At 41.8% G+C, this 26005-nt stretch overlaps 2 protein-coding genes across 5 annotated transcripts; one reads left to right on the top strand and one right to left on the bottom strand.

The window, feature by feature from the left end:
* Nucleotides 1–4252: 4252 nt before the first annotated feature.
* Nucleotides 4253–19348, bottom strand: LOC147252252 (OX-2 membrane glycoprotein). 4 transcript variants are annotated; one of them, XM_086220492.1, is made up of 8 exons: nt 19214–19348; nt 18718–18829; nt 18318–18638; nt 15982–16311; nt 11523–11807; nt 10479–10580; nt 5693–5805; nt 4253–5389 (listed from the first exon to the last, which is right to left on the bottom strand). In XM_086220492.1, the coding sequence occupies exons 2-7, from the start codon at nt 18797–18799 to the stop codon at nt 5702–5704; spliced, it is 1224 nt and encodes a 407-aa protein (XP_086076618.1). In that variant the 5' UTR covers nt 18800–18829; nt 19214–19348; the 3' UTR covers nt 4253–5389; nt 5693–5701. The 4 variants fall into 4 exon arrangements, with proteins under 4 accessions (XP_086076618.1, XP_086076619.1, XP_086076621.1 ...); XM_086220493.1 differs by lacking the exons at nt 4253–5389; nt 5693–5805 and adding an exon at nt 6242–9556; XM_086220495.1 differs by lacking the exons at nt 4253–5389; nt 5693–5805 and adding an exon at nt 6252–6981.
* Nucleotides 19349–20044: 696 nt separating this feature from the next.
* On the top strand, nt 20045–25826 carry gphra (golgi pH regulator A). Its single transcript, XM_086221273.1, has 14 exons — nt 20045–20300; nt 20879–20938; nt 21078–21181; nt 21261–21367; nt 21536–21637; nt 21720–21840; nt 22262–22342; nt 22528–22637; nt 22740–22828; nt 23688–23780; nt 24547–24642; nt 24810–24899; nt 25028–25093; nt 25164–25826. Exons 1-14 carry the CDS (start codon nt 20259–20261, stop codon nt 25368–25370), a joined length of 1368 nt encoding a protein of 455 aa, XP_086077399.1. The 5' UTR covers nt 20045–20258; the 3' UTR covers nt 25371–25826.
* The last annotated feature ends 179 nt before the right edge of the window (nt 25827–26005 follow it).

Below are 26005 nucleotides of genomic sequence, written 5' to 3' on the forward strand. Positions count from 1 at the left end.
AGAGAGTGAGCGAGGGAGAGAGGGGACCTCACAGAGTTGTTTTCTTGTGTGTGAGCGATTGTGATGTCAGAGATTATTCGTCAATCTTCAGGAAACTCATCAAAATGTATGAATTTCCTGGAAATTTACTTCAGCTGCTTCTTGCCAAATCTGAAGACTAATTTTATCATCTCAACCACTGACCAAAGAATCTGCATTTTATCATTTAGAAACGTAATTTTTGCAATAAAAAACAAAAACAACAAAAAGTAACAAAAAAAATAAAATAAAAACTTGTCTTGGGTCTAGTTTGTGTCCATTAAAGGGGCTTAAAATCAGGCCCAAATCATCCCAGGGTGGGTTCATGTGAAGAATAAATCACCCACTGTGCTTTCTAATGGAAACACACTTTTTGTGAGAGAGATTTCTTTCCAGTCAAGTAAAATATTAATCTGGAAATGTGATTGACATTTAAACCATTTCATTTTTTTTAAATTTGTAAAACAACACAAAAAAAAAACCCTTAAAAATCCATTTTCAAATAAACAAGCTTAATCTGAGATCGACTACTCATTTTAGCACGCTAACCAGTTACATTAGGCAGGGGTGCGGCAAATGATAAAGAAGCTCCTGTACTTAAAAAAAAGCTTCCTCGTTACACTTCCACCCAAAAATATTACATTTGTAGGCAGATGTTGAACTGACCCTGCATCAGAGGCCATGTTATCGACATAGGATATACACATACAGTATGAGATAAATGATATGTAACGGTTAATATGACCAAAACTATTAGCGTATGTGCAGTATAATCTGCTGAATTATTCTACACACAGACACTGTCAACTGCTGTAGATTGTACTCCACCACTACACTGGAGGGAGCTGTTGTAACAGTCTTGGTCTTGGTCCCACATACCAGAAACAACCATCTTAAACCGTCTGCTGGCTGCAGCAAGGGAACAGTCACCTGAGACGTTTGCAGAGTGAAGGCAACGCAGTTACAGTTCAAGTCATTTTTTTTGTTTTTACTGCATCTGTGGAATGAAATGTTTCCATACGCAGAAGTAAGCAAGCAGGCTGTTCTGCAGTTCTTCCGTGTGGGCAAGCCTGTGGGGTAAATGATTCTGATATGATCGAGAGCAGAAAGATCTGACAGTGAATGTGGGAGGTCAGGAAGTGGTGAGATTGTCCCAATTGAACTGAGAGGCAAGCAACTTTACTGCTGCAGTTAGAAATAATCTGTAAAGCTGCAGGTCGAGAACAAGTCGAGTCAAGTCAGTTTTATTTGTAGAGCACCAAAACACAACAAAAGTTATCTAATGACACTTTGCAAGTAGAGCAGGTCGAACACCAGATGAGTAGAGACAAGCACCTCAATACTGCAGGGTGGAGACGAGAGGGAACAAACACATTAATTGATGTGTGTAAGCAGATTCTCATCTTTTAACAGATTTTGTGAGCTCTCCTTATGCCCTCATCCTAAACTAAGCCAGAGGTCTCTTGGTACCAGCAACCTATTACTCACGAAAGCACTGAAGTAGGATGGTGGCCCTCCCCTGGGCCAATGTTCCCCACCCTTTTTGTCTCATAAACCCACTTTTGTGACCTTTGCAGTCCAACTACCGCAGTCCACCATCTACCCTGATAATCAAGAGAAACAAGCTGCTGATGCGAACAGATGAAAGTCGGGAGGTAGACTGTCATCAGACTGGGAAGGGCTGGGATACGTGTCTGGGAACGGCATGCTTCAAATCACCAAGATGAAGGAGCTGCTGATTCCACCGTCAAAGCGTCTTGAACATTTTTGATCAGTCACACAACAAGAGGTGTTGCAGAGGAGCAGAGGTCGGTTACAGAGCGGTTCCACACTCTTTTTTAAAAAAAAATTTAAACCACATGGGTTCGTTTTGTCTCTGCCGACGTCTACATTTGGGTCCACTTGACTCCTTCCTTTTGTGACAGTAATTAATGATTAGAAACAGTGTCGCTAGAAATGAACCCATGTTCACCCATGACACTGTTTCTAATCATTAATTACTGTCACAAAAGGAAGGAGTCAAGTGGACCCAAATGTAGACGTCGGCAGAGACGGGAACTGATAAATTGGGGGATTTTATTATAAAAACCTAAAGGAATGTTGAACAGATGAAAGGAGAAGAGAGAACATGTCAGTTTTAATGCTGCAATTTAAAAAAAAAGAGAGAGAGACAGAAATGGGAATCTGGCTTCAACATTTTAACATAATGTATACGGAAAAAAATCCATCTGATATATGTGGGAAATACTTAAAACTGGGAATATGTTGGACCGAGGTCAAATTCAGAATTATTATTATTACTAAAATCGAAATTATTGAACGGAAAACTGTTCAATGTCCTGATTATACAGTTGTCTGAATCATAGATGGGGATTTGAGACTCTACTAAATAACCAACATGCTTTACCTTAAGGGGCTTTAGATATGCAAAATTTGTATTGCATCTATTATTTCTTTTTGTCTTATCTCGGATGTTTTATCCATTTTTTTTTATCATTGTCATCTCTTAACATGATCGGTTGAATCTGATCTACCTTGGCCTGACCTCATTTTATCTACTTTAAGGGTGCTTTGCTTTGCAAATGAAGTCAAGCAGAGTTCATTGTTCTCTGAGTAATAAACCTTATTACCCCGATCTGTTTAGGAGAAAATATTTCATTCTGATACGATGGAGCATGTGACCTGAGTTGTATATTTCAGATACCCGCTGGAATGCATACTCGGGGGGGGGGGGGGGATTTAATGTTGAAATGCGGTTCACATGCTGCAAGGAGGTCATTAACGCTGGTTTGTGAAATGAATCAGGGGAAGTCCTTTCTGTCAGTGAGTGGAAAAGTGGAAATGTTTTCATTCAACAATGGTGTCTGGTAGTTACAGCCCATACATCTCTCTTTCTTTCTCTCTCACGCCCAGATAAACACACACACACACACACACACACACAGCGATTGTTTTTTTCCTCTTGGACAATACCTCGGTTCAGATGGAGTGCGGAGGCCCATGCGAGGGCAGCATTCGATACAGGCCTGATCAGATGGAGCTCTGGGTCATTCTGAAAGCATTTCACTTCACGCTGAAACAACCTGAAATGTTTAAAATGTCTGTAGGATTTTAAATGTCTTTTTCCTCTGAAATAAAATGACATTGAAGGCTTTACTGTAATGTAGAGACACGGTTGGCTTTTAGGGTTTTGTTCAAGATCTTTTGGCTCATTAATGAGTTTCCACATTTTCAGATACTTGTCTTAGTGGAAAGACTCAACTATCAAATCTGTGTATTTGATCTCTTAGCGACCTCTGACCACAGCACAATAATTCTGGCTTTTCTTGTGTTTCTTGTGTTATTCTCCCACTCGGGAGAATAACTTGTCTTTGATTGATTTATTTATCATTCACGTCATGTATTTTGCTCTCTCAGCTTCTACTCTTGGGTTTCTAGAGCGCAGATGAATCCTCACCTTGTTTCTTCAGCACATCCTTTGAGGCAATATTTCCCAAACTGTTTTTTATGGTGATCCTCATGACGAATCATTGCAACGCTATTAACAATAGGCCGTATCATAAGCGCAAGCATAAGTAAACATAACTAAGCATTTTTACTGCTATGACTTCTCATGATCCTCAACAGGTAAACCAGCCATACAAAGAGATGCACGTGTGATTTAGGTTAGGTTAACAAGGTGTCTCATTGGCTTTGATGTGTTTTTCCATGAAACAACTTACACACACAGAATGCTTCAATAATAAAACTCCAGCTGTATTTTTCTCATTTAGCCGTGAATCTGTTCCTTGTTGCTGGCTGCAGGGTCTGGCAGCATTCTGCCAGAAAATGTGGAGGTGGTAGAAAATCAACAAGCTCCCTCATGTGGTCATGTGGTGCAATTGTGTGCCGTAGATAATAAACTTGTGGAAATTCAATTTTGCAACTCTTTTGCAGCTCTACTGGGTGGCAACCCCGTCAGCGGGGAATAGAGATGTTAAGTAATCTTACTTGTTTAGTGTTATCTGACCTGCATTTACTGTAGTGTTACCACATAGACATGAGTTACAGTAAACATGAATAACTAGCTTGAATACAGCAGAAGAAAGAAAAGTGCTGCAGCGGGTACATACACAATATGTGTGTTTTTCATAACCTTACTGGTTTAGAATAAAAAAAAAGAGCATCTGGCCACCAGGTTTAGCACATTTGAAAGGAATTTGTTTTAATTAATCCCTTACAAGTGGTACAAAACTTCAAAAACATTTTTATTTTCATGTTTTGATCTTTTATTTCAAAATTATTTTTATTTTTTGTTTTTCTTGTCCTTGAAAAAGCATGAATATAACTTTGAATAGACATGTTTTGTGTGTGTGTGTGTGTGTGTGCGCGCGTGTGTGTGTGTGTGTATGTGTGTGTGTGTGTGTGTTTGATTTACTTACTACATATTTAGAACTGCGATACATATTTAACCGACAGAGTGAGGACATTTTAGCTGGTCCACACATTTCCAAAGGGCTGTTTGAGAGTCAAAACTTGATTTTAGGGTCTGAGACAGAATTAGGTTATGATTAGGTTTAGGCTTAGATTCAGGATCAGATTTAGGATCAGGTTTAGGGGGTCAGGCATTCAGTTGAGATGGTCAGGTTTAGGGTGAGGGGCTAGGGAATCCATTACATCAATGAAAGTCCTCAAAAAGATATCAGTACAACACAAGTGTTTACGTATGTGTTTAGGTGTGTGTTTATGTGTGTGTGTGTGTGTGTGTGTGTGTGTGTTCTTGTACTTGCTACATATTGAGGCACACAATACACATTAAACCACCAGAGTGAGTACATTTTTGGAAAGTGACGACATTTTAGCTGGTCCTCACATCTTCAAAGGGCCTGTTGAAGGTCAAGACCTGGTTTTAGGGTCGAGTTTAGATAGAATTACGTTCAGATTGGGTGTTGGGTCAAGGTTAGGGTCAGGCAGTCAGTTGAGATGGTTAGGTTTAGAAGGTTTAGGGTGAGGGGCTAGGGCATGTATTACATCAATGGAAGTCCTCACAAAGATATAAGTACAAGGGTGTGTGTGTGTGTGGTTGGTTGGTTGGTCCATACTGTAGGTGCTCATGACCACAGCTGTGAGAACTGAAGCAGACGCTTGATGTTCTACTGTGTTAAAGCAAATAAATTGGGTGTTTGCACCTTTCAGATCACAGGACCGGCTCCCCGAATCCATCCAAGGACAGTCAGATCACATGATCACATTGTAGCATTGCTTGTCTGAGTGGTAAGCTGCTAAGGGACAAAACAGGGTCCTGCATGCTTTTGATGACTGATGTGGAGGGGAGGCTCCTGCAGTGTGATACGTTGGGCCAAAAAGGAGCCACGTCTTCCAATGGAATCTTCTAGAAAAAAGTGAAAAGAGGCAAATTGCAGAGCAGGTCCACAGTGTCCTTTTTTCGGTAGGTTCTATATCATGTGACCTAAGAAGTCCAAATCAGTACCTTTTAGTGTGAGATTACAAATATAGGACATACCTCTTTTTATTTGCATTTTGTCACTTCCTATGTTTTATATAGATATTTTAGTAAAAATGCTATGATTTCTTTTATAAAATTCCAGTGTTTTCAATAGCTTCCATGTCAGGTGACCGAGCGACGCTAAATCAGTTCCAGCTATAGGTACTAGACAATAAACACAGGACGCACCTCTTTTTTTTATCTTGGTTGGCTTTGACGACCTTCTCTTTTTCTGGAGTTAGTTGCCCTCCTGGAATCCAGAACCATCTGGATCCCAGAGATCTCCGAGGAGGCCACTCTTTCTGTAGTTAAAGGGAAATTCCAGAGTTTCTGAAACCCGGGTTTGCCATTCATTCGTTTTGCAGTTGTAGTCACATCGTTCTCGTTCAATATTAGAACATTTAATTTCGGTTCCTGTCAACAACTCCGACACAAATACTTAGAAAAGAGTGACTGTAATTTCCTGCAACGGGACAAAAACCCAAACCTGATCTCATGATGCAACTGTAGGTGGTGGTCCGGTCTCTTGGAGAATGGGGGCTTTAAACAAACTTTCTTTGATGACCTCTGGACTTAATCTGATCCCATACAGTGCTTAGAAGAAACACACCAACACATATCAAACAGAACCAACACTGTATGTTACCCCAAAGCTTGTGACTTCACCAGAACAGAGGGAGGTGCCGTATATGCACAATAATCTTTGTGTTTGTCTATTCTACAAGTTCCGCCATAACCCCTCTGACTTCGGATGAAAATATGAGCATCTGGCAGCCAGGTTTGGCACATCAGAGGGGAATGTTCCACTGTAAGAGGTACAAAGACTCATAAACATTTTTTAAAAATGTTTTATTTTGTCTTTCTTGCATTGACTTTACATAGTTGGTAGTAGTGTACCGTGTCAACCTTCTTCATTTTTAACTGGACTACAGTTGTTTTTCCAGGGCTGGAGGACTTGGCACATTTCTTTAATTTTAGAGGAGTGGTCTGAGGGCTGAAGGAGCAGAAGTCTGCTGCTGCCAAACTAAATAACCAACGGGCTTAAATTGGATAAAAAAAACAACAACCTTGATATACAACATTATTTCAGCATAAAGTTTATGCTTTCGAATGCCCCTGTAGACACGCAAACATGATATACTCAATAAGCATCGTTATATTGTTTTGTAATCATAATATGTGGTTGTCATTTCGATCCAGAGCAACATACAAACGAGCAGGTAGGGCTTTCATTCGAGGTCCACCGGAGGAACACGCTGGAGCTTTTGGGGTGTTTAACCTGCAGCCCTGAAGTCATCTCTAAAGCGCTAAGCCACCGCGGTACTACACCCCACCACCATCGCAGCCCACTCGCGTAAACTCCCTGAACTTTACAATGTAGAGAGGCAACAAGACACGCATTCCTTCAAGAGGCACCGCGTAGGTTTCAGCATTGCCTCCTCAGGGAATTGATTCAAGCTATCTGACTGGAACTTAACCTGCAAAAATATTTAAGCACACACACACATACACACACACACACACACACACACACACACACACACACACTGTCTCTTTAACACAAATCACTCAAACATGTAGGAATCTTTGCAATAGGTATAACACAAATAAGAGAGAGGTATGCAGCCCTCTCTGTTGAAGGAAATGTAGGACCCCACCCATATTGCATACATACACAGACTTGATGGATATTTCTGAATGAGAAGCAGAACATGAAAGGAACAGCACTTGGGGAGTCTCTTCTTTTTCATCGTCACCAGAGCCAGACAAGATGATTAAATACCATTTTCTTTTTTGTGTGAGACCGGCTTACTGCTAGTTAGTTTAGCTCAAAAGAAAATAGTAGGGTGGTGGTGATGGTGGTGGTGGTGGTGGGGGCTATAATGACTTCATGACGCAGCTAGAAGTATTTATGATTACTTTTGGACAAACCAAGGTCCTGAACTTGATTTATTTGAACCAGAATAAACTAAAGAGCAGCTGAGCGAGAAAAGTACATGTATGCTAACACTTCCCATTCACTACTATTCATTGTGCTAAGCTAACTTTTAGTTAGCTAGCCTCTGTTGGTCTTTGGTAATGTACAGAGGACAGAAAGGTATCCTTCCTCTTGTCTGGCTTTGGGAGAAAAACAAATAAGAGTATTATCCAAGAGGTGTGCTCCTTTAAACTTGAGCTCTATGTTTAAATTAACTGTGTTACTGTTGGATGAGGTAAAAGACAGAAATGGGAACTTCAGGGTCAACAAAAGCCAACTCACTGGGCTTTAATTTGTCAATCTGAAAGGCTTTAACTATTTGGTTTGGAACATGTGGCCAACAAATGAATCAGAGCCACTCACTCATCATTTCCTCATTGACTTCATACAAGGACAACCAGGGTATTTTGTAAGAGTCAAATACAGAGACGCATGTCCTTGTACACTTGCTGGACATAAATACAATTGTATTAGACTTCCTATAAAGGTGTGAAGATCTTCCCTTTGACCCAAGTTGATGATGATGATGATGATGATGATGTTGATGATGATGATGATGATGATGGTGATGCAGGAAAGTCTGCAAGATCTATGAAGCACATCTCAGTATTTTCAGGCTCCGGTCCCATCTGAAAGATTAATCAGCTGCAAAAAAATGCATAGAGAGAGCAAAAGAAGTAATGACACTCAAATGGAACAGGAAAAGTCTCTTGACATTAAACATTTCAGACTGAATGACTAGTGAGATATTAAGAGTGTGATTTTGATGAGAATCTGCTACATTTCTGCAGGTTATATAAATGAAAAATCATCATGGGAAACCTCCTGGAAAAAAAACCACAAACAAATCAGCCACTCCACCTTCACAAAAAACTAAAACTGTGCGCACCAGACTTCATCACTCCAGATCCTGTGTCAATGGTTTGTCCAGGGACTGGTGTTGGACAGGGAACAGATCATGGAATAAAGTGCAGTTGGAGTGCAGGTAGAAAAAACAAACATGGCTGTCATGATCTCATACGTGGATAAGAGAAACATCATCATTAAGCTACTGAGCCCTGCCATAAATCATGTCATAAGAGGACATTACATAGTAAATAAGCACATTGATATACTGTATCATATAAATGGTGCAAGGTATATAAATGAACCAATAAATTACAAAAAGAGTCAAATGTTTTTTTTTTCTTATATTTTGCTCTTTTCAGGTTCAAGGTTTTTACTTGCCCTCACAAACATGCAGAAACGATGTTCCTTTCAACACTGAACATGTAACGACAACACCTAGTTCCAGTCGACATGGTGGGTGGGTGCCTCCTCGGTGCTCGTGACTGAATCAGACTGGAGCTATTCTACTATGTTAAAGCAAATAAATCGGGTATTTGCAGGGATAATAAATGTGTTAATGCTCTGAGTTCTTCTTGTCATGGGACCAACTCCCCAAAAATGTATAAACACAGTCAGATCACATGATTACATGGTTATCTTGGTTGTGTGACTGAAAGCCAGACCACCACCTTGCTGGTGAGGGTCCTGCATGCCAGTGACAGCAGTTCTGAAGTGGACACTATCATGGTGGTGAACCAACTATGGTGAGTGGGACCCATTCTTCCACTTGAATACTCTGAAGAGGACTGAGAGGAAACGAGGCAAGGAAACCCTGAAGCCACAGGCGGGTCAGACCACAACCTCAGAGGAGGTATGTTGTTTCAAGTAAGAGGAGAGTTCAGGGGCTGACTACAGATGCAGACAAGCTGACTTGTGTCCTGCAATGCAGTCTCCTGGGGAGGGACCGTCTCTTCACATGATGGCACCTGATGTGTTGCCACAGTGCAGCTACATCTCTGGGTGAGAGGTATGCCAGGTTACGCTGGAGTATAAAACACCATTCAGCTTGTCACTCTGGTGTCCTCTGACCCTGCAGTCATCCTGGACCTCAGTCCAAGAAGCTCTAGTCGGCAGCACACTGGTCCTACGTCAGCTCAATCTCTCAGGGCTCCATGAAGCCTGTGAAAAATGATTTCCTTGATGTAGTCGGACCTCGGTGAGTTCAGGTCCAAGGTCAGCCAGCACATCTGGATAGACCAGAGGATCAAGAGGTGAAAGCAAAGCCTCCAGTCAACCCCAGAATGCAGGTGGAAGCAGCAGAGGAGGCTTGAAGGTTTGCTGTACCTGAGGTGAGCGCAGTGAGTGCCCCCTAGAATCCAGAGTCATCACTCAAAACTCTAGAGGAAAGTCCTCTTTAGTTGGTATGGCACAAATGCAGGTCTGAAGGGTAGAACCGCAAGATGACCCCTTCCCCATCCAAGATACCATTGAATACTTGTTAAGCAAGGAGGGAAGAAACTAATATTGTTCTCTAATATTTGGAACTAATGTTCAGTTTCTTCAAAGTAGGTGAGAGACAGCGGAGAGACACAGTTTGCGACTGTCTTGACTGTAAAACGTGTTTTTTTTAGACTAGGAGTATTTTTGAGATCATTCGTGGCTTCCTCAGCGTGAGAAACTCATTTTACGATACTTGATTATTGAATCCAGGGAAATTGCTAACAATGTTTATGAAACTTAACACTAATCAAAAAGATCAGATGCAATAAATTCTCCAAGTTCTATTCCTACATCATCATTCATCTCTTGTTTTAGTATCGATCAAATACGGTTGAGACAGAGGCGGCAGAATTTTCTTCAAAAAAACAAAATACTGACTTACACAAAATGAATCTGGCTCCATCATCACTTACGGTCTCTAGATACAGTGGTGACTGTGTCAGTAGAGCCACTGGCCTCTGCCTGTATTTCTGACTAATTCCATATTGGTTCCCTTTTCCAGGAGCCAATCTGCAAAATCTGTCTCACAAACACACAATAATACACAGACCCAACCCCCACCCCCCCCACCCACAACAAATTCCATCCAGCACACTGGAGTAGTTATAGAACCAACCGACATGATAGACAAATACATGACAACATGCAACAGGCGTGACACGCTCTCACCTTCTTTGCGTAAGAAACACTTCCAAAGGCAGAAGCACAGGGACATGACCAAGAGGGCCGCCACTGTAGTTACTGAGATCAGGATGGTGAGAGCCTTCCCAACTGTGAGGGAGAGCGAGAGAGACCACCCATGAGATCTAATCAAGTACTATTTTTATGAACAGTATTTGACCTCAACTCCAGTGTAAGAAGTCAGATGTGTTGGCTGGTCTGTGCTCCGCCAGGCCTGCTGGTTTGGAAACGTCTCCACAGAACACTGACTTATTTGATTTGAGTATTTATACTGTTACTGACCAGGTGCCTACACTCCAGACTCACGGGGCTAAGGTTAACTTGAGGTTGTCTGGAACTAAAGCTGTGACCGTTGCAAACACATGCACCGACTCTTCACCACGACATTATTATTATTGTTGTCATATATCGAGTGTGGAGGCTCATTCAAGCACAAACCGAGCAAAACAAAATTTCTGCAATGTACAGAGAAGAACTATTGTTGTGTGTCAGAGAATAAACCATTCATCAACAGTTGTAAATGACTTAATACATAGTTTCCAATATATTAGTGCTGGGTTTGTTTTGGCGAGATAAAGGTATGCTGTACTACTGCAATTTTAAGTGTACGTGTGTAGTACGATCTGATTAACCTGCTTCACCTCGATGCATAAAAATGCAGTAATACAGCAACCTTCATCAAACCAAATAATGACCTCTCACTGATGTATAGGAAATTATGTTATAAGTCATTTACAACTGTTAATTAATGTTCATGAAGCGTTTACAATGCAGGTAATAACACACTCACAACCACTTATTAATCCTTTATGAGGGGAGACTTGTTGTAAAGTGGTGCCTTTTTTGTATCAAATTTCATTTAAAGTAGAAGAACTTTATATTTACATCAAAACAGTGCATCAGCGATGAAGTGTTATCCTTCAGCCTGGTCTCAGAGAAATGCACAACATGGTGGCACAATATCTTTAGAGTCACACTGTTTAAACAAACCTTTGTAGTTTTGCATTGAAGGTTTTTCTGACACAAACTTACTTTTCGTGTTCATGGATACAGCAATCGGTGACTCGAGCCCTTTGTGATGCACCAAGCATTTGACGGACACGTCTTTCAGAAGACCTGATTGGACAGTCAGAGTACTGATGACCAGCGTGGTCCCGTCAACCTGCTGCAGCTGTGTGGTCACTGGGGGGCCCATGGTGCGGTTATCTCGCTCGACGTTCCACACGATCTCTGCTGGTGGCCGTGACACAGAGGTGCAGTTGGCTTCAATCACACCTGGGGAGGTGGTCTTATAACTGACCTGAGGTTTGGGCAGCACTGGGAGAGACGAACAGACGACACCGTTAGGGTAGGATCACGCTGATTTGACAGGCGGATCGAAACGCGCATACAAGAGCTTTTTTTGTTGCTCCTGGTTTTTAGAGGATACCTCGAAAAAATGTCAAGCCCTTGGATCAGCTAAGGTATGTGAATTCCTGCACATCTAAGATCCATAAGTCGATCTCTGGCTGTTTTCAATCTTCTGTTCCCGGGGCTGAACAAGGAATCTCAACACTGCAACTGAGAACGTTTTTGTTGGCAGGAGCTCGTATAGCCGCAGATATTTGGCCCTGCTAGTTTTAGCGGCTTCTCGTAGCTCCGTGTGGTGAACGGCATCATCAGTCTGGATTATATCAGATTTGGGGATGAACCACAGCAGGAGGATTTTGATAGTGAGCCAAACCATAACGTCCTGCCACAGAGCACAAATCTGGTGTGAAGGAATCTGGGATCTTAGTCAAAATTAAATTCTTCTCCTTTTTTCAAAGCTTTATTTTTACACCGGTGTTGTTCAGCTCTAATACCTATTGTTCCGAAATTTTAATAACTTATTGTTTTCAATTATTTTGTATAATACTTGGAAGTAATTTTCTGAAAATACTATGTTTTCCTCTTTCTAGATATTTAGACAATATTTATGTCCATTTTCTAGAATGAATGCAGTTGTCTTTAACTTCAATTTCTAGGTGGGGTTCTTGACAGCCCCTCTGTTTGTTTGTTTTTTTTAATCACCCTGATGACCCAAAGCACACATCATCATCATCATCATCATCATCATCATCATCACCACCATCACCATCATCATCATCATTTATCCCTACAAGTGCAATGGCAATTCTTTGTTATAATTCTTGCTTGAGTCTAGCTGACAAGCTACAGAGGGAGATGAGGACTGCAGGGGAACACATCGATCCACCAGCATCTCCAAGGACCAGGTCCCCTCATACCTTCAGGTAAAAGATACGGGTCACTCAAAATGAAGACCACCACCAGGATAGTGAAGCCCCCCCCCCCAAACCAACAGTCAGGCTGCTAAACAAATCTCCCAGCTTAGTATTAGATTAAAAGAAACAAAGGCTGTTTGGACTGTCACAGTATATTAAACCATGTTGAGTTGCACTCAATTGTCTGTGTGTGTGCCTGCCTGCTGTGTGTGTCTTTATTGTTATTCAGACCACACACAGCAGGCAGGCACACAGCAGAACAAAGTTTCATGAAGTTAAAAAATAAGACAAAAAGTCTTATGATGGCATAACACAACACTAAGACACAGAATAAGTCAATGCATGAAGGAATAACAGGTCAGTTCAAGGAATCAAGTGTGTTAATGAGTAAGTAAAACGATCTGAGGCCTCATTTATAAAGGTTGTGTGCTCACAAAGTGGTGCCTACCACTTCCAACTGTTGTGACTTATCAAAACAAGAGGTTAAGGTGAAAAAAGTTACCAAGGTTTCCAATCACGACGTTTGTTATCATCTTAAGGATAAAATCAACTTTTTGGGAGAAGTGTCACTTTAACTGGTGCATGGTGAGAGACTTCTTCCCTCCACCTGCTGAATACACAAGGGGTCTGCATTTTGAATGAATAAATAAATAAATAAATAGCACATGCTTGACCTTGCTTTCATCAGTTGAAACCATCAAAAATCAGGGCTCCTCTCTTGGCCTAGTCTCCAGAGGGTCATCCATTCCAATGATTCATCTCAGTTAGACTGCAGTAATTCACTGAACTCCACTTTGAACCAAGAGGAACGTTCATGCCTTCAGCTTCTACTAAACGCAGCTGCTCGTCTGCTAACAGACACCAGAAGAAGAGACGCTATCAACCCTCTTTCAGCGTCCCATCACTGCTACCAGTTCGTCAGCATTGATCTTTAGATTAGACTGATCACTTCAAAGCCCTTGATTGCTTTTAGCTCCCCGCAGCAGTGCGTGCTCCTTCCCTCTAAGCCTGGGTGTAGCCACAGATCCTGGGTCAGATTTCTGCTGGCTGCCTGCGTCCCGTCTTAAGAACAAGGGTGACCCGGCTTTTGGACTCAGAGCCCCTCAGCTCTGGATCTGGCTGCTGGTGGATCTGAGGCTCTCAGAGTCATCACAGTCAGTGACGTCTTTCCTTAAGCGGACATGGTCTAATTTCCAGCAGCTACTATTTGCTTTATTATTTAGTATTCATCATCATCATGAGACCTGCATTTGCATTTCATGTATTCTTTCAATTTCCTTGAGTTCATTTTCTATATCCAGTACCAATCTTGTGAAGGACTTTGTGACTTTGTTTTAAAGTTCTGTAAAAATGAAATTGTTTATATTTATTCAGTCATTCATCGTCTTCCGCTAATTCCTTTCTATTAAGGGTCGTGGGGGGTGGAGCCTATCCCAGCATCTACGGGCGAGAGGCGGGGTTCACCCTGGACAGATCACCAGTCCATCACAGGACCAACACATAGAGACAGACAGCCATTCACACTCACAGTCACACCTACGGTCAATTTAGAGTATCAATCAGCCTCGTCCTCTCTTGATGTCTTTGGACTGTGGGAGGAAGCTGGAGTACCAGAGAGAACCCACACAGGAACAGGGAGAACATGGAGACTCACACAGAAAGATCCTGTGCTGGAGTCAGGACTGGAACCTGGAACCTTCTTGCTGTGAGGCGACAGTGCTGACCACTGCACCACCGTGCCGCCCTTTATTATTATTATTATTATTATTGTTGTTGTTGTTGTTGTTGTTGTTGTTGTTGTTGTTGTTAACATTGACAGAGCATAGTAATTTCTAAAATCTGTAACAGCTGGATCTGTAATTTTGGCCAAAATTCTTTTAAACTCTTGATTTAATTTGGTAAATGTCGTTTCAGAGCTTTCCGCAACCTGTCAAGACTTGGAAAGTTCTCAAGACTTTGGTCCAAAAATCACAACTGTTGACAATTTCAGAGAAAAAAATAGGATTATCGTATCCTGATTAAATGTTCTGGCAAATAATGACCAGCAAAGTGTTTCTGCAGAACATTATGATGTCACAGGCGAGTTGATCCTTGACCTTAAACGGTAACATACATCACTTCTTCAGTTAATTTACTGGAAGGTTAATTCTTGAAGCTAACTGGACAACTGGACAAAATAGAATAAAATCCCTGCCAATGTTGAGGCTTGAAATTAAAAATGTGGTCAATTATCTCTGTAAATGACAAGAATAGTGGGTGTGTGAGTGTTGGGACCTGCACACCACCAGCACTCCTCTGACCTGGAACCAACCCGGCTCTCTGGGACTGCAGCTAGCCTGCAGACTCGGGTGCAAGGCCAGGGGCTGACTCCCCCGTCCTGTCACTGCACGTGTATCAGCTACAGTCTGTTGCAAAACTGTCGGTAGCATTAACAGGGAAAAAAAGTAATGCAAATTGTGCTTCACAACTAGAAATACCTACTGTACTCCGCAGTCCAGTTTTAAACAAAAGCACATGTGTTTGTGGAGATAAATGTGATGCAAAGAGAGAAGTGGAAAAGCCAATGAGCAAAGAGAGCGAGAGACAAAGCACAGAGAGAATCACTGTCTGCAGTAAACACTGACACAGTCATAGATCAGGACCTCACGCCCTGCCTCCATCATTCTTTCCAATGGTCCATTCATTGCATGGACACACTCGCCTGGCTTGTGTGTTCACAAATCGGCCAACAGCTACATGAAAACATGGCAGCCACAATCAGGAAGGAAAGATCAACATTCCTGTCTAAACCTCAGACATAGACACAAAGCCTGAGTCTCCTTGAAAGCACCTCAACATACCTCCGCCAAGGAGATGGAATATGTACATCATCCTCCACACCGCCAAAAGAGGGTTTCCAGAATATAAATCAAAATCGTTTCTGGAAGTAGGAGCATTATTCTTTCATCCATTCAACAAAGATGTGATGGAAATTCGGAAAATATACTGATAATTATGTCCTGCCAATGGTCTGGGAGGGTCTTCGGGACACAGGTTGCATAGTTTGATCTTTCCGCCGACTTTCCTTCTTCCATTTAAAACTCTCATGTTAATTTTTAAATAAGCCCGCGGACAAACAAATAACCAAACACTCACAAGCACATTACCCAAATCTGAAACCCTCTCTGGGGCCATATCTAACTAATATTCAGACAAGATGAATGACTGGTGGGGAGAATGTTCTTTACCATAGGTGGAGAGGCACAAGGTGGAGCTCTTGGGCCCATCAGGATGTGTGTGATACAGACAGGTGTAGCAGCCCTCGTCCTGGATGGCCACTGGCTGAATGGTCAGCTGACTGTCAGACAGAGAGGCACTAAGCCACACCCTCCCCTGGTACAGTGGCTCTATCATCGGGTCGCTCCGCTTTGCATAGGAGGCGACCTCTGAAGAATCCCCTAGTGCAGAGGTGAACTTCCACGAGATCTGCTGCACTTTCTCAGGTAAACCGTAGGAGCAGGAAAACGAGGCTCTCTTGCCGCTTACTGCTGTCTTGTTGCTGTCAACGGTGATTTGTGCTGGAAGATTTTGGGAAGACAGGAGAAATAACATCATGAGTTTTAGTCAGTAAAAAAGGATCCTGGGAAAGGCACAACAACAGACATGCATACATATATACATATATATGTGTGTGTGTATGCCAAGAGTCTTTCCCACGATCCCTTTTTTTCATTCAATTTCATATTGGTTTATTGCTCATTTCAGTGTACAATAAAATCACAACACACTCTTCACAATAACTCTACAAATTCCATAAACAACCAGGAGCAGGAGAAAGAGAAAAACCTTGTAATGCCAACTCATTTATAGATAATAACATAAACCCCTTCCTTGCTTACTCTTATTTTTCACAATTCATACTGAGGACAGTAGTACTTAGTATAATAATTGCTGATATCTGACAATCAATGTTTGTCAGTCTCTTCATAATGTTCCATCACTACTTTTTAATTGAACTGAATCTTATTTGAACAGAATTTAAATCATTACTCAGAGACTGCCAGAGTTTTACTTCATACGTAGAGATGAAGTGTGATCTTAGTGTAAACCATCTCTGAGGATCAGCGAGTAATAACCTGTTTCTGGCTTTGAACAGGACTAATGAGGATTTCAAAGCAATTAAATCTTTACATTTCAACCTGCATGGCTTAAAATGCTATTTTGGACCCTGGCAGTCTGTTTCTTTGGGTAATTTTCCCTCAGTCCCACCCTGTGTTCAACAACCCTCCTACTAGGTACATCTGCCTCCTGAATTAAGCTCCTTGGTTCTTTATTCCTGGGAAACGTCACAGGAGAATGAAATACTCCCAAAATATGAGGCACCAAAACAGAGAGCAGCCAGCGTAATCTGGAACAGGTGTTTGTAGTTAGCGGGATGAACCCTCCTTCTCCCTCGGCTCCACAGCTCTTTATTAACATGGCTGACTGAGCCTCAAGTGTGTTCAGGGGTTGGATGGGGTTACTGACATCTGTATGCACATGTTTCATCTGTACAGCAGCTTTGCATGGAACTGAAGTCTAACAGAGTTCCTTTACCTTTAAAGGTCCAGTGTGTAGAATTTACAAGCGATGGCAGGCAGACTATAATACTCATAGGTTTCCTTTATATCACCGAGCAAACGTTTCTTTCACTGATGAGAATCTCATCAGAGGAGTTTGACACAACAATAAGCGTCAATCTTTCCTGAGGTGTCTGTTTTTTTTTTTTTTTTTTTTTGCTGTCTGCATCTCGCCAGACACTCCCAAAATTTGTCTTCACCTCTGGACAGTGGCAACATGGCCGACACCTGCTGACACCTAAGAAGAACAATTACAACTTGCCCAAGTTCCTCATGAGCTCTCTCCACCTCTGGCCGTTATGTGGTTGTCATCTACACTGATTGTCACACCCCTGCGTCACCAACATCTTATGACAAAATAGTTTTTTTGGTGACATCCTCAACTTCTATTCTAAAATTATACGTCTGAAAAACTTCACCCCTCGCTTCCTGAACCAGAAATGACTTGCGTTATTATTGTGTTAGCGTTATTATTAGAGGTTTGTTTTGTAACCAGCGGGAGCTGACTTTTAATCCGACCGTTGTTTTTTTTTTTTCTCTGACAAGTTTTCCTGACATTAACTTCCTCGCTTCATAGCACTTCAAGCTTGCTGTGTCAACTGCAGTGGCGATAAGCTGAGCTGTTATTTCAAATCAAACCAGAAAATGATACAGAATAAATTACTGTGACACGCAAAGATGCTGTCTTGGTTGTTCGAGCTTAATTACAATTCAAAACCAATTAAATGATCAAAAAATTGTTTGTTTTGTTTTGGAAACAACACTACGATGCTACTGCTTATAATCACCACCATGATCAAAAATGTATTACTGCATAAAGCGACACCCCCCATCCCACCCCCCCCCCCCCCCAAAAAAAAGATCTACTGTACTCAGGTGGCTTGGAGGTTTCTTGTAAATCTCACAGTATAATGCTGTCCGTTATTTACAGAAATGAGGTCATCAATAATATTAAGTTTACTCACCGGTGACTGTGAGGCATGTCTGTCCTTGCTTCGATCCAGAGGGACTCATGTCAAAGATGCAGGTGTAGCAACCCTCGTCTCGGAAGCTGACTCTTTGGATGGTGATAGCTGAGGTGTCCTTCGGGGAGGGGGCCAGCTCCACATGCTGCTGCCCACTAACGCTGTCACCCTGACCGGGCTGGTAGCTCAGCAGGGTCTGGTTCTGGACATCCAGCCAACGCACCTGCCTCAGGGATTCACCTCGCTCCCTTACAACGCTGCAGGTCAAGGTGAAAGGTTTTTCCACTGCAGCTTCCAGATGCTGTGGTGCTGTTACCCTGCCTGACACATGCATGCATGTTATTCTCCAAAAACACTCAACATTTGGCTTTGAATTCATCGTTCAGTTTGGTATATTTACCCTGTAGCTTCCCCACCATCAGTAGGAGAAAACACACCTGTAGACCTTTCCTACAGGAGGCCTGGATCATCGTCTTCATCATTGCTCATTTAACAGGGAGCGAGAGGGAAGACTGGCAGTGGAATATCGAGGGATGTTATCATTCAGTCAGAACACCAACTCCCTCATCTTTCACACAACAGGTCGAGGGCGAAGCAGAAAGAATGCTGAGCAGAAAATCTGATTTCCCTACATGTGACCCAACCTGAATTGCTTAAAAACATCCAGAAAACTATTCAATTCTATTACACGGAATATCTGTTGATCATAAATGAAACGTATCGCTGGCTCGAAAGGTCATCAGAGCTCTTCAAATATTAAAGTGATACAATGTCTCGTATATATATAAAACAGCTTACCAATTACAAAGCAGCGACACAGAATATTCAATCTGTATTGTTTGAAATAACCTTCAACAATGTAGACAACCGTGTAAAAACTAAATGGAAACACTCACCTCTACTTGTGTCGTAAAGCAAAAGGACAAAGGATATTCTACCTCAGCAGCATCTGCCTTTTCTAACATCACAGCTAAGAAAGGAACTATTTTTACTCCTCCGAGTGGTTTCTATTCAGCGCACTAATGCGCACCAGTCGGCTGAAGCTGTGCAGAGCTCTCCTCACCGGGTTGGGGCTCTTGGAGCAGGAGCTCACTTATCGGGCTCACGGTGCCCTCTAGCGCCTGCTTCGAGGTACTGTTGGAGATGGGACGACATGGCTCAGGGTAAGCAGCGCTGTCGTACTGCTATCGGGCTTTAAAAATGTTCTTTAGCAGGTGACTATGAACACACATGTGGTGCAAAAACACATCTGACATGAGAAGACTTTAAATAAACTTATAATAAGCGGGTTTTTTTTATAGTGGTACAAAAAAATCCGTTTAAATTCAGTTTTGCGGTTACAATGTACAGAGTATGTGATTAAAACTCAAGGCATCAAATATCTGTTGCATAGGTATGTATTTTTATTGAAAATTGAAGGTAATTTATGGCTAAAAAGCCATAGCAAAGCATAAATTGTAGTTCGCGTCGGTAAAAAAACAGCCATCCTTAAAAATATTTGTTATAGGAGTATTAACATTTTTTGTCGTATTTAGCAGTAGTAGTTTTAGTAATGATCAAGGTCAAAAGAAATAAGAAAATTATGACCATATTAAATTAATATATACTTTTGTATTTGAATATATTTTCCTATTTCATTCACCATTTATGTATTTTTCATTTTTTTTAAGCATTCTTAAATTTTTGAATTAGTTTCAGATATTGACGTCACACACCTGCGCCGGAAGTTCGTATGTCGACTCATCCTCCTGACGTCCGAGCACAATCGACCGTTGAGAACTGAGCTCCTATGCTGCAAAGATGAGTTGAGTTTAACAAGCGTCTCTCGTTGAGGACTTGTAACCTTTATTGTGTCAGCATGATCTGACTCTGACACCGTCCTGCGACAGTAACACTTCCGGATTTGAGCGGGCTAAAGGCTTAGAAACAGGCGGCGGGATCATGTCGTTCCTTGTGGACTCGGTCATCATGTTCACCTCACAGGTGGGTTATTTACAACTTCACCAAACTCTGTAACTGCCTCTGTGCTTTATGTTACAGCTCTGCGTCTGTAACTTCATATTTAGCTTCATTAAGTGTTATTTTAGGCGTGTGAACGACGCTAATGACTTTTGTAGTAGTGGTGCAAGCGACTCGCTAACCCAGGAATGCAGAAGCGTTAAACAGATTATGATGGTACGATAGTTTATACGTTACACATAGGTGTGTGTGTGTGTGTGTGTGTGTGTGTGTGTGTGTGTGTAAATTATTCTGTGTATATAACCAGTAATAACAAGTGAGTCCATCACTTGTCGTTTTACGTGTTAACTGGGAACTCTTGGCTGGTTTAAGGTTTTATTTTGATTATTCTGGCCATTATGAGCTTTATAAAAATATCTTGTTATTTCTACTACACATTCACCCTTGTCGCTCCTCTGGGATTCATGTAATATTTTTTCATTAAACGTGGGGTAAAATATACCACCATTCTACAGTTTTACCTGAACAGGTAACATGTATGTTTTCACTGGAATCTGTCAATAATATCTTCGTTCTCTCCTACAATGATTTGATCCACACAGGTGTTGTTCTTTGGATTTGGCTGGTTATTTTTTATGCGACAGCTTTTCAAAGACTATGAGGTACAGTGTTGTTGTCGCATTTATACTGAACATAACACCTTTTTTTCCATATCAGTATCAATATCTTTATATAAGTACATTAAAAGCTTTCTCTGCTAGTCGTCCCTCTGTGATGATGTTTTTCTGTTTGGCTCATCAGGTGCGTCAGTATGTGGTTCAGGTGGTGTTCTCCATCACCTTTGCTTTTTCATGTACCATGTTTGAGCTTATCATATTTGAGATTCTGGGTGCCTTAAGTAGTAGGTAAGTACATTTCCCGTGTGATATAACATGGTTTTATTGTTGCTAACAATCACTTTAACTCCTAATGTCTTTGCCAAAGTTCCAGATATTTCCACTGGAAGCTGAACTTGTATGTGATCCTTCTGGTTCTAATCTTTGTGGTGCCTTTCTACATTGGTTACTTTGTTGTTAGCAACATACGCCTGTGTAAGTACAGTGAAGATGTAAAACATTGTTACCAAAGAACTGATGCGCCTCCACACAGAATGTCACAGAAAGCTTTGTGTGTGTGTGTGTGTGTGTGTGTGTGTGTGTGTGTGTGTGTGTGTGTGTGTGTGTGTGTGTGTGTGCGCGCGCGCGTGCGCGTATGTGTAGTGCAGAGGCAGAGACTTCTCTTCGCCTGTATGGTGTGGTTTACCTTCATGTATTTCTTCTGGAAGTTGGGCGACCCATTTCCCATCCTCAGTCCAAAACATGGTGAGTGAGCATCCTTCTCTTCACCCTTCCCCATCTCCCGTGTACAGTTGAGGAATTGTGTGTTTGTCCTCTTTTCCTTCAGGCATTCTGTCCATCGAGCAGCTCATCAGTCGTGTCGGTGTGATTGGAGTCACTCTCATGGCTCTGTTGTCTGGCTTTGGTGCCGTCAACTGTCCCTACACCTACATGTCCTATTTTCTCAGGTAAGCTCAGCCCTAAAGTCGTAACCTTCACGCAGTAGTTCCTTCAATCAGATACATCCCTGGGTGTGTTAACCTGTCCTCAGTGGGAAGCAGAACCCATTTTTCCTCGCTGCATCTCTTCCTCTGTGACTGCAGAATGCGGAAAGAGTCAACCATGTATATTGAGCTTGAAGCTAATAGTAAATGATGGCTAACAACATTTGATGCAAAACAAACTACATCAATTGTACTTCAGCACTCATTCAATGTAGCACCGACTGAGGCCAGTTGGAGCATTCAGTGCTGCTTTATGTTCAAATCATTTAGCTCAAATCAATGTATAAAGAAGACAATGTAGGCAGGACTTGTTAATGAACAAGAGGACACACTTGTAATATCTGCTGCCATGAACTCCCCTGCTGGTTTTTTTTTGTTGCCACAGAAACGTAACAGACAGCGACATTCTGGCTTTGGAGAGACGGCTGCTCCAAACTATGGACATGATTGTCAGCAAGAAGAAACGGTGGGTGACACGATTTTGTGTGTATTAAAATGGGATCTGACCGATGTGGGATTTTTGACACCGAAACATCTTTCAACAATTATGTGCCAACAGAATATATCGGTGATGGGCTGATATATCGGTTCAGCCCTATTAAGAATGAGAAGTGTGTGCAGGATGACAGTGTGTATGTATTTTCTGTGTAGAATAGCGATGACGCGGAGGCAGATGTACCAACGTGGGGAAGACCAGAACAAACAGACAGGATTCTGGGGTATGATCAAGAGCGTCACCTCCACACAAACCGGCAGTGAAAGTATCCTTGACATTTATACTTGCGTTTGGTGTTACCTGATGAGTCTTCACTAGTGATGTGTAGTATTTATAGCAGTTATCAGGCTTGACCCGTTCCGTCCAGACCTCTCTCTGATCCAGCAGGAGGTCGATGCTCTGGAGGAACTGAGTCGTCAGCTCTTTCTAGAGACTGTGGACCTGCAGGCCACTAAGGTAACTCCGGGACGCACCTGGACACACACCAAAGTGTTTTTCAAACTTAGAAATTCTGGCCCACCCCCCCCAAAAAAAAAAGAAATTCAGTATGTAAATGTGAAAAGGTTCCTAGTTTTTATTGACTGCTCAAGGCTTCTCCGTGTCTATATTAGCCCAGGAGACAAATAGTGTTTGTTTTCGGGAAGTTTTCTTTGACCACTGAATGTCTTATCTCCTCCCCTCTGTCACAAGAAGCACTTCAAGTTCTTGTCACTGCAGTACTTTTCTGGCACCAAACAAATTGTTTCAGTACTGTTCAGTGTTAAAAGATGCCTCCAATACCAAATTTTGAATACTTGTGGAGTAAACACTCAAGTTCCAGTTTATTTTTGATGTTATACCGATATCTACCTAAAGTGTACAGTCCCTTGATAGACTTGAATTGTTCTAACAGTCAATAAAATTACATCTTATTGTGTAAAGTCTGTGTATTTATTAGTAACACATGAACAAACATTTATGGAACACAGATATTGGCTAGCTGGTGTCAGGATTACAGCTCAGGCCAAGTCTTCACCAGGTCCTGATTGGTTTGGATGGCATTTTAGAATCCTAAATCTGCTCTACACAGTCAGGTCAGCAACTTGAGGGGACTGTGTCTTTAATTCAGTCCCTGCAAAAAGGAATCTTATAGTCTAAGTCTGCACTTTCCCTCCTATGTACTTTGACTCAGTCAGTACCTGATGGAATGGTTCTAATCAAATCCTGAGATGGTGATTCTCATCATGGACATGTTTTTATCTCTGCATTTGCTTTGATACCATTTTAGATAAGGGAGTTTGACATTTTCTACCACCAGCCTTCTTCATCTTTACAGGAGCGAATTGAGTACTCAAAAACATTCCAGGGGAAATACTTCAACTTCCTTGGCTACTTCTTTTCGATCTACTGTGTTTGGAAAATCTTTATGGTGAGGACAAGATAATTGCAGCACCTGCGACTGTGATAACTCTTACCCAGTTTCATGATCTCTTTTTGTTGTTGTTGTTGTTTTAAAGGAACATTACTTTTTTTGTTTTTTTTTGTTCTTCCCCATCCTCCTCGGAGTCAAACATGTGGATAGATGCCCTTCCCTCCTCTGTGAGTGCATTTGTGAGTTTAGACCCTCAGAGAAAAGCTGACTGCTAGTTAGCTTAGCACAATGAATGGTAGTGGATGGGAAATGTTAGCATAGATGCTTCAATAATAATCAAATACATGTGGTTCATAGTCTTGATTGGTCCACAGGTAAACCTCCTCGTCCTCTCTTACACCATGATTAGCCACAGCAGTTGCTCTTGTTGTCATCAACAAATGTGTTGGTTTGTTAGCGGAAGATGTGATGCACTGCGTCAAGTCACCGCGCCCAGTCGGGGAAGTACCATATATGGTCATTTTATTTCATAGTGAATGCTGGCACAACCCAAGTTATATTAATGCACACAGATCAGAAATGTGTACTGATGACTTTTGACAGTTATGCTAACACTTCCCATCCACTGTCAGTCATTACACCAAGCTAAACCAGCGGTCAGCTGATCTCTTTGGGTTTCAGCTCCCTTATGCAGCACATCGTAGAGAAATATCCAGCTTCTAGGTTGCTTCTGGGGAGGATGGTGAAGAAGTGTATTTTCCCCAAATATCCTGCAGTCCCTGCTGTAGTTGAGAAAGTTTGATTCCTTTTCTGTCGATTGTAGGCCACGATAAACATCGTGTTTGATCGGGTTGGAAAGACGGATCCGGTGACGAGGGGTATTGAAATAACAGTGAACTACTTGGGCATCCAGTTTGATGTAAGACACACACACACACACACACACACACACACACACACACACACACACACACACACACACACACACACAGAGTACGGAATCATGTCGAGTATATAGACTCGTGCATTGAACCGAACCAGTCATTCTTTGCTTTCCAATATTTTCTCTCTTTCTCTGTGTATCAGGTGAAGTTTTGGTCCCAACACATCTCCTTCATCTTGGTGGGAATCATCATCGTTACATCCATACGGGGTCTACTCATCACCCTCACTAAGGTAAAGCCAGCCCCAGCATACGCACAGCTACACATCCAGACATTCATTTTCTGTCTGATTTTTGTATTTTTTGAAATCGAGGTATACTAGTTTGTCTTTAATCAAATTTGATGATTGTTCATTTGTAGTTCTTCTATGCAATATCGAGCAGCAAGTCCTCCAACGTGATCGTGCTCGTCCTGGCTCAGATCATGGTGAGTGTGTTTCGTCTTATTCCACAGAGAACAAAGCGACGCGTCAATCAAACACCTCTCTCTTTATCAGGGGATGTACTTTGTATCGTCGGTGCTGCTGATGCGTATGAGTATGCCGCTGGAGTATCGCTCCATTGTGACTGAGGTGCTGGGAGAACTTCAGTTCAACTTCTACCACCGCTGGTTCGACGTCATCTTCCTGGTCAGCGCCCTTTCCAGCATCCTCTTCCTCTATCTTGCTCACAAGCAGGCGCCAGAGAAGCACATGGCCCTCTGATCCCCTCCTGGATGGGACTTTAGAGATCAATCTGGAACTTACATCTAAACATCATGTTTTGTATTTTTTGTTTTTTAAATAAGGTTATAAATATTGGGACTGTCTGTTCCTGAATCAGGAATAGCTGGCTGACGGATACAAATGATGGGAATCTAACAAGGCACATCTTTGAAAGTGAATTTTCAAAATAAAGGTTCATGTTAGAAATGTAAATGTTTGCAAAATGCTTTCACATCAGTCTGTGTGCTCTTATAATTGTCAATTGTCCTTCTATTCTTCTACTGTCTTATCACACTGGAGTTACACTGTTTATGATTCATGACTGCTTCACCCCCCCACTAAAGGGTAAAGGGACTACATGGATGTCATTCATGACCTCCATCCTCCTGTTATACTACCTTTTAATTACGGAACAATCATCAACACAGTAAAAAATAATTCACATGGCTCATGCTTCTTTATTTATATTCACCAAATTTTTCATTGATTTTACCTTTTATTGCAGAAATAATAGCATCAACAGAGAGGCTGCGTGTTTCCGTGCTGTTAGCTCATGCTACATAGGTCGTTTTAAATCTCGGTAACATTTGTAATCTCAAGCGTGGGTGAGTTTCATTGCACAGTCTTAACTACTG

Source organism: Aulostomus chinensis, chromosome 12, assembly GCF_037954235.1.
Source record: "Aulostomus chinensis isolate RoL2024-O1b breed Wild chromosome 12, RoL_Achi_v1.0, whole genome shotgun sequence".
In the NCBI taxonomy this organism is placed as follows: Eukaryota; Metazoa; Chordata; class Actinopteri; order Syngnathiformes; family Aulostomidae; genus Aulostomus; species Aulostomus chinensis.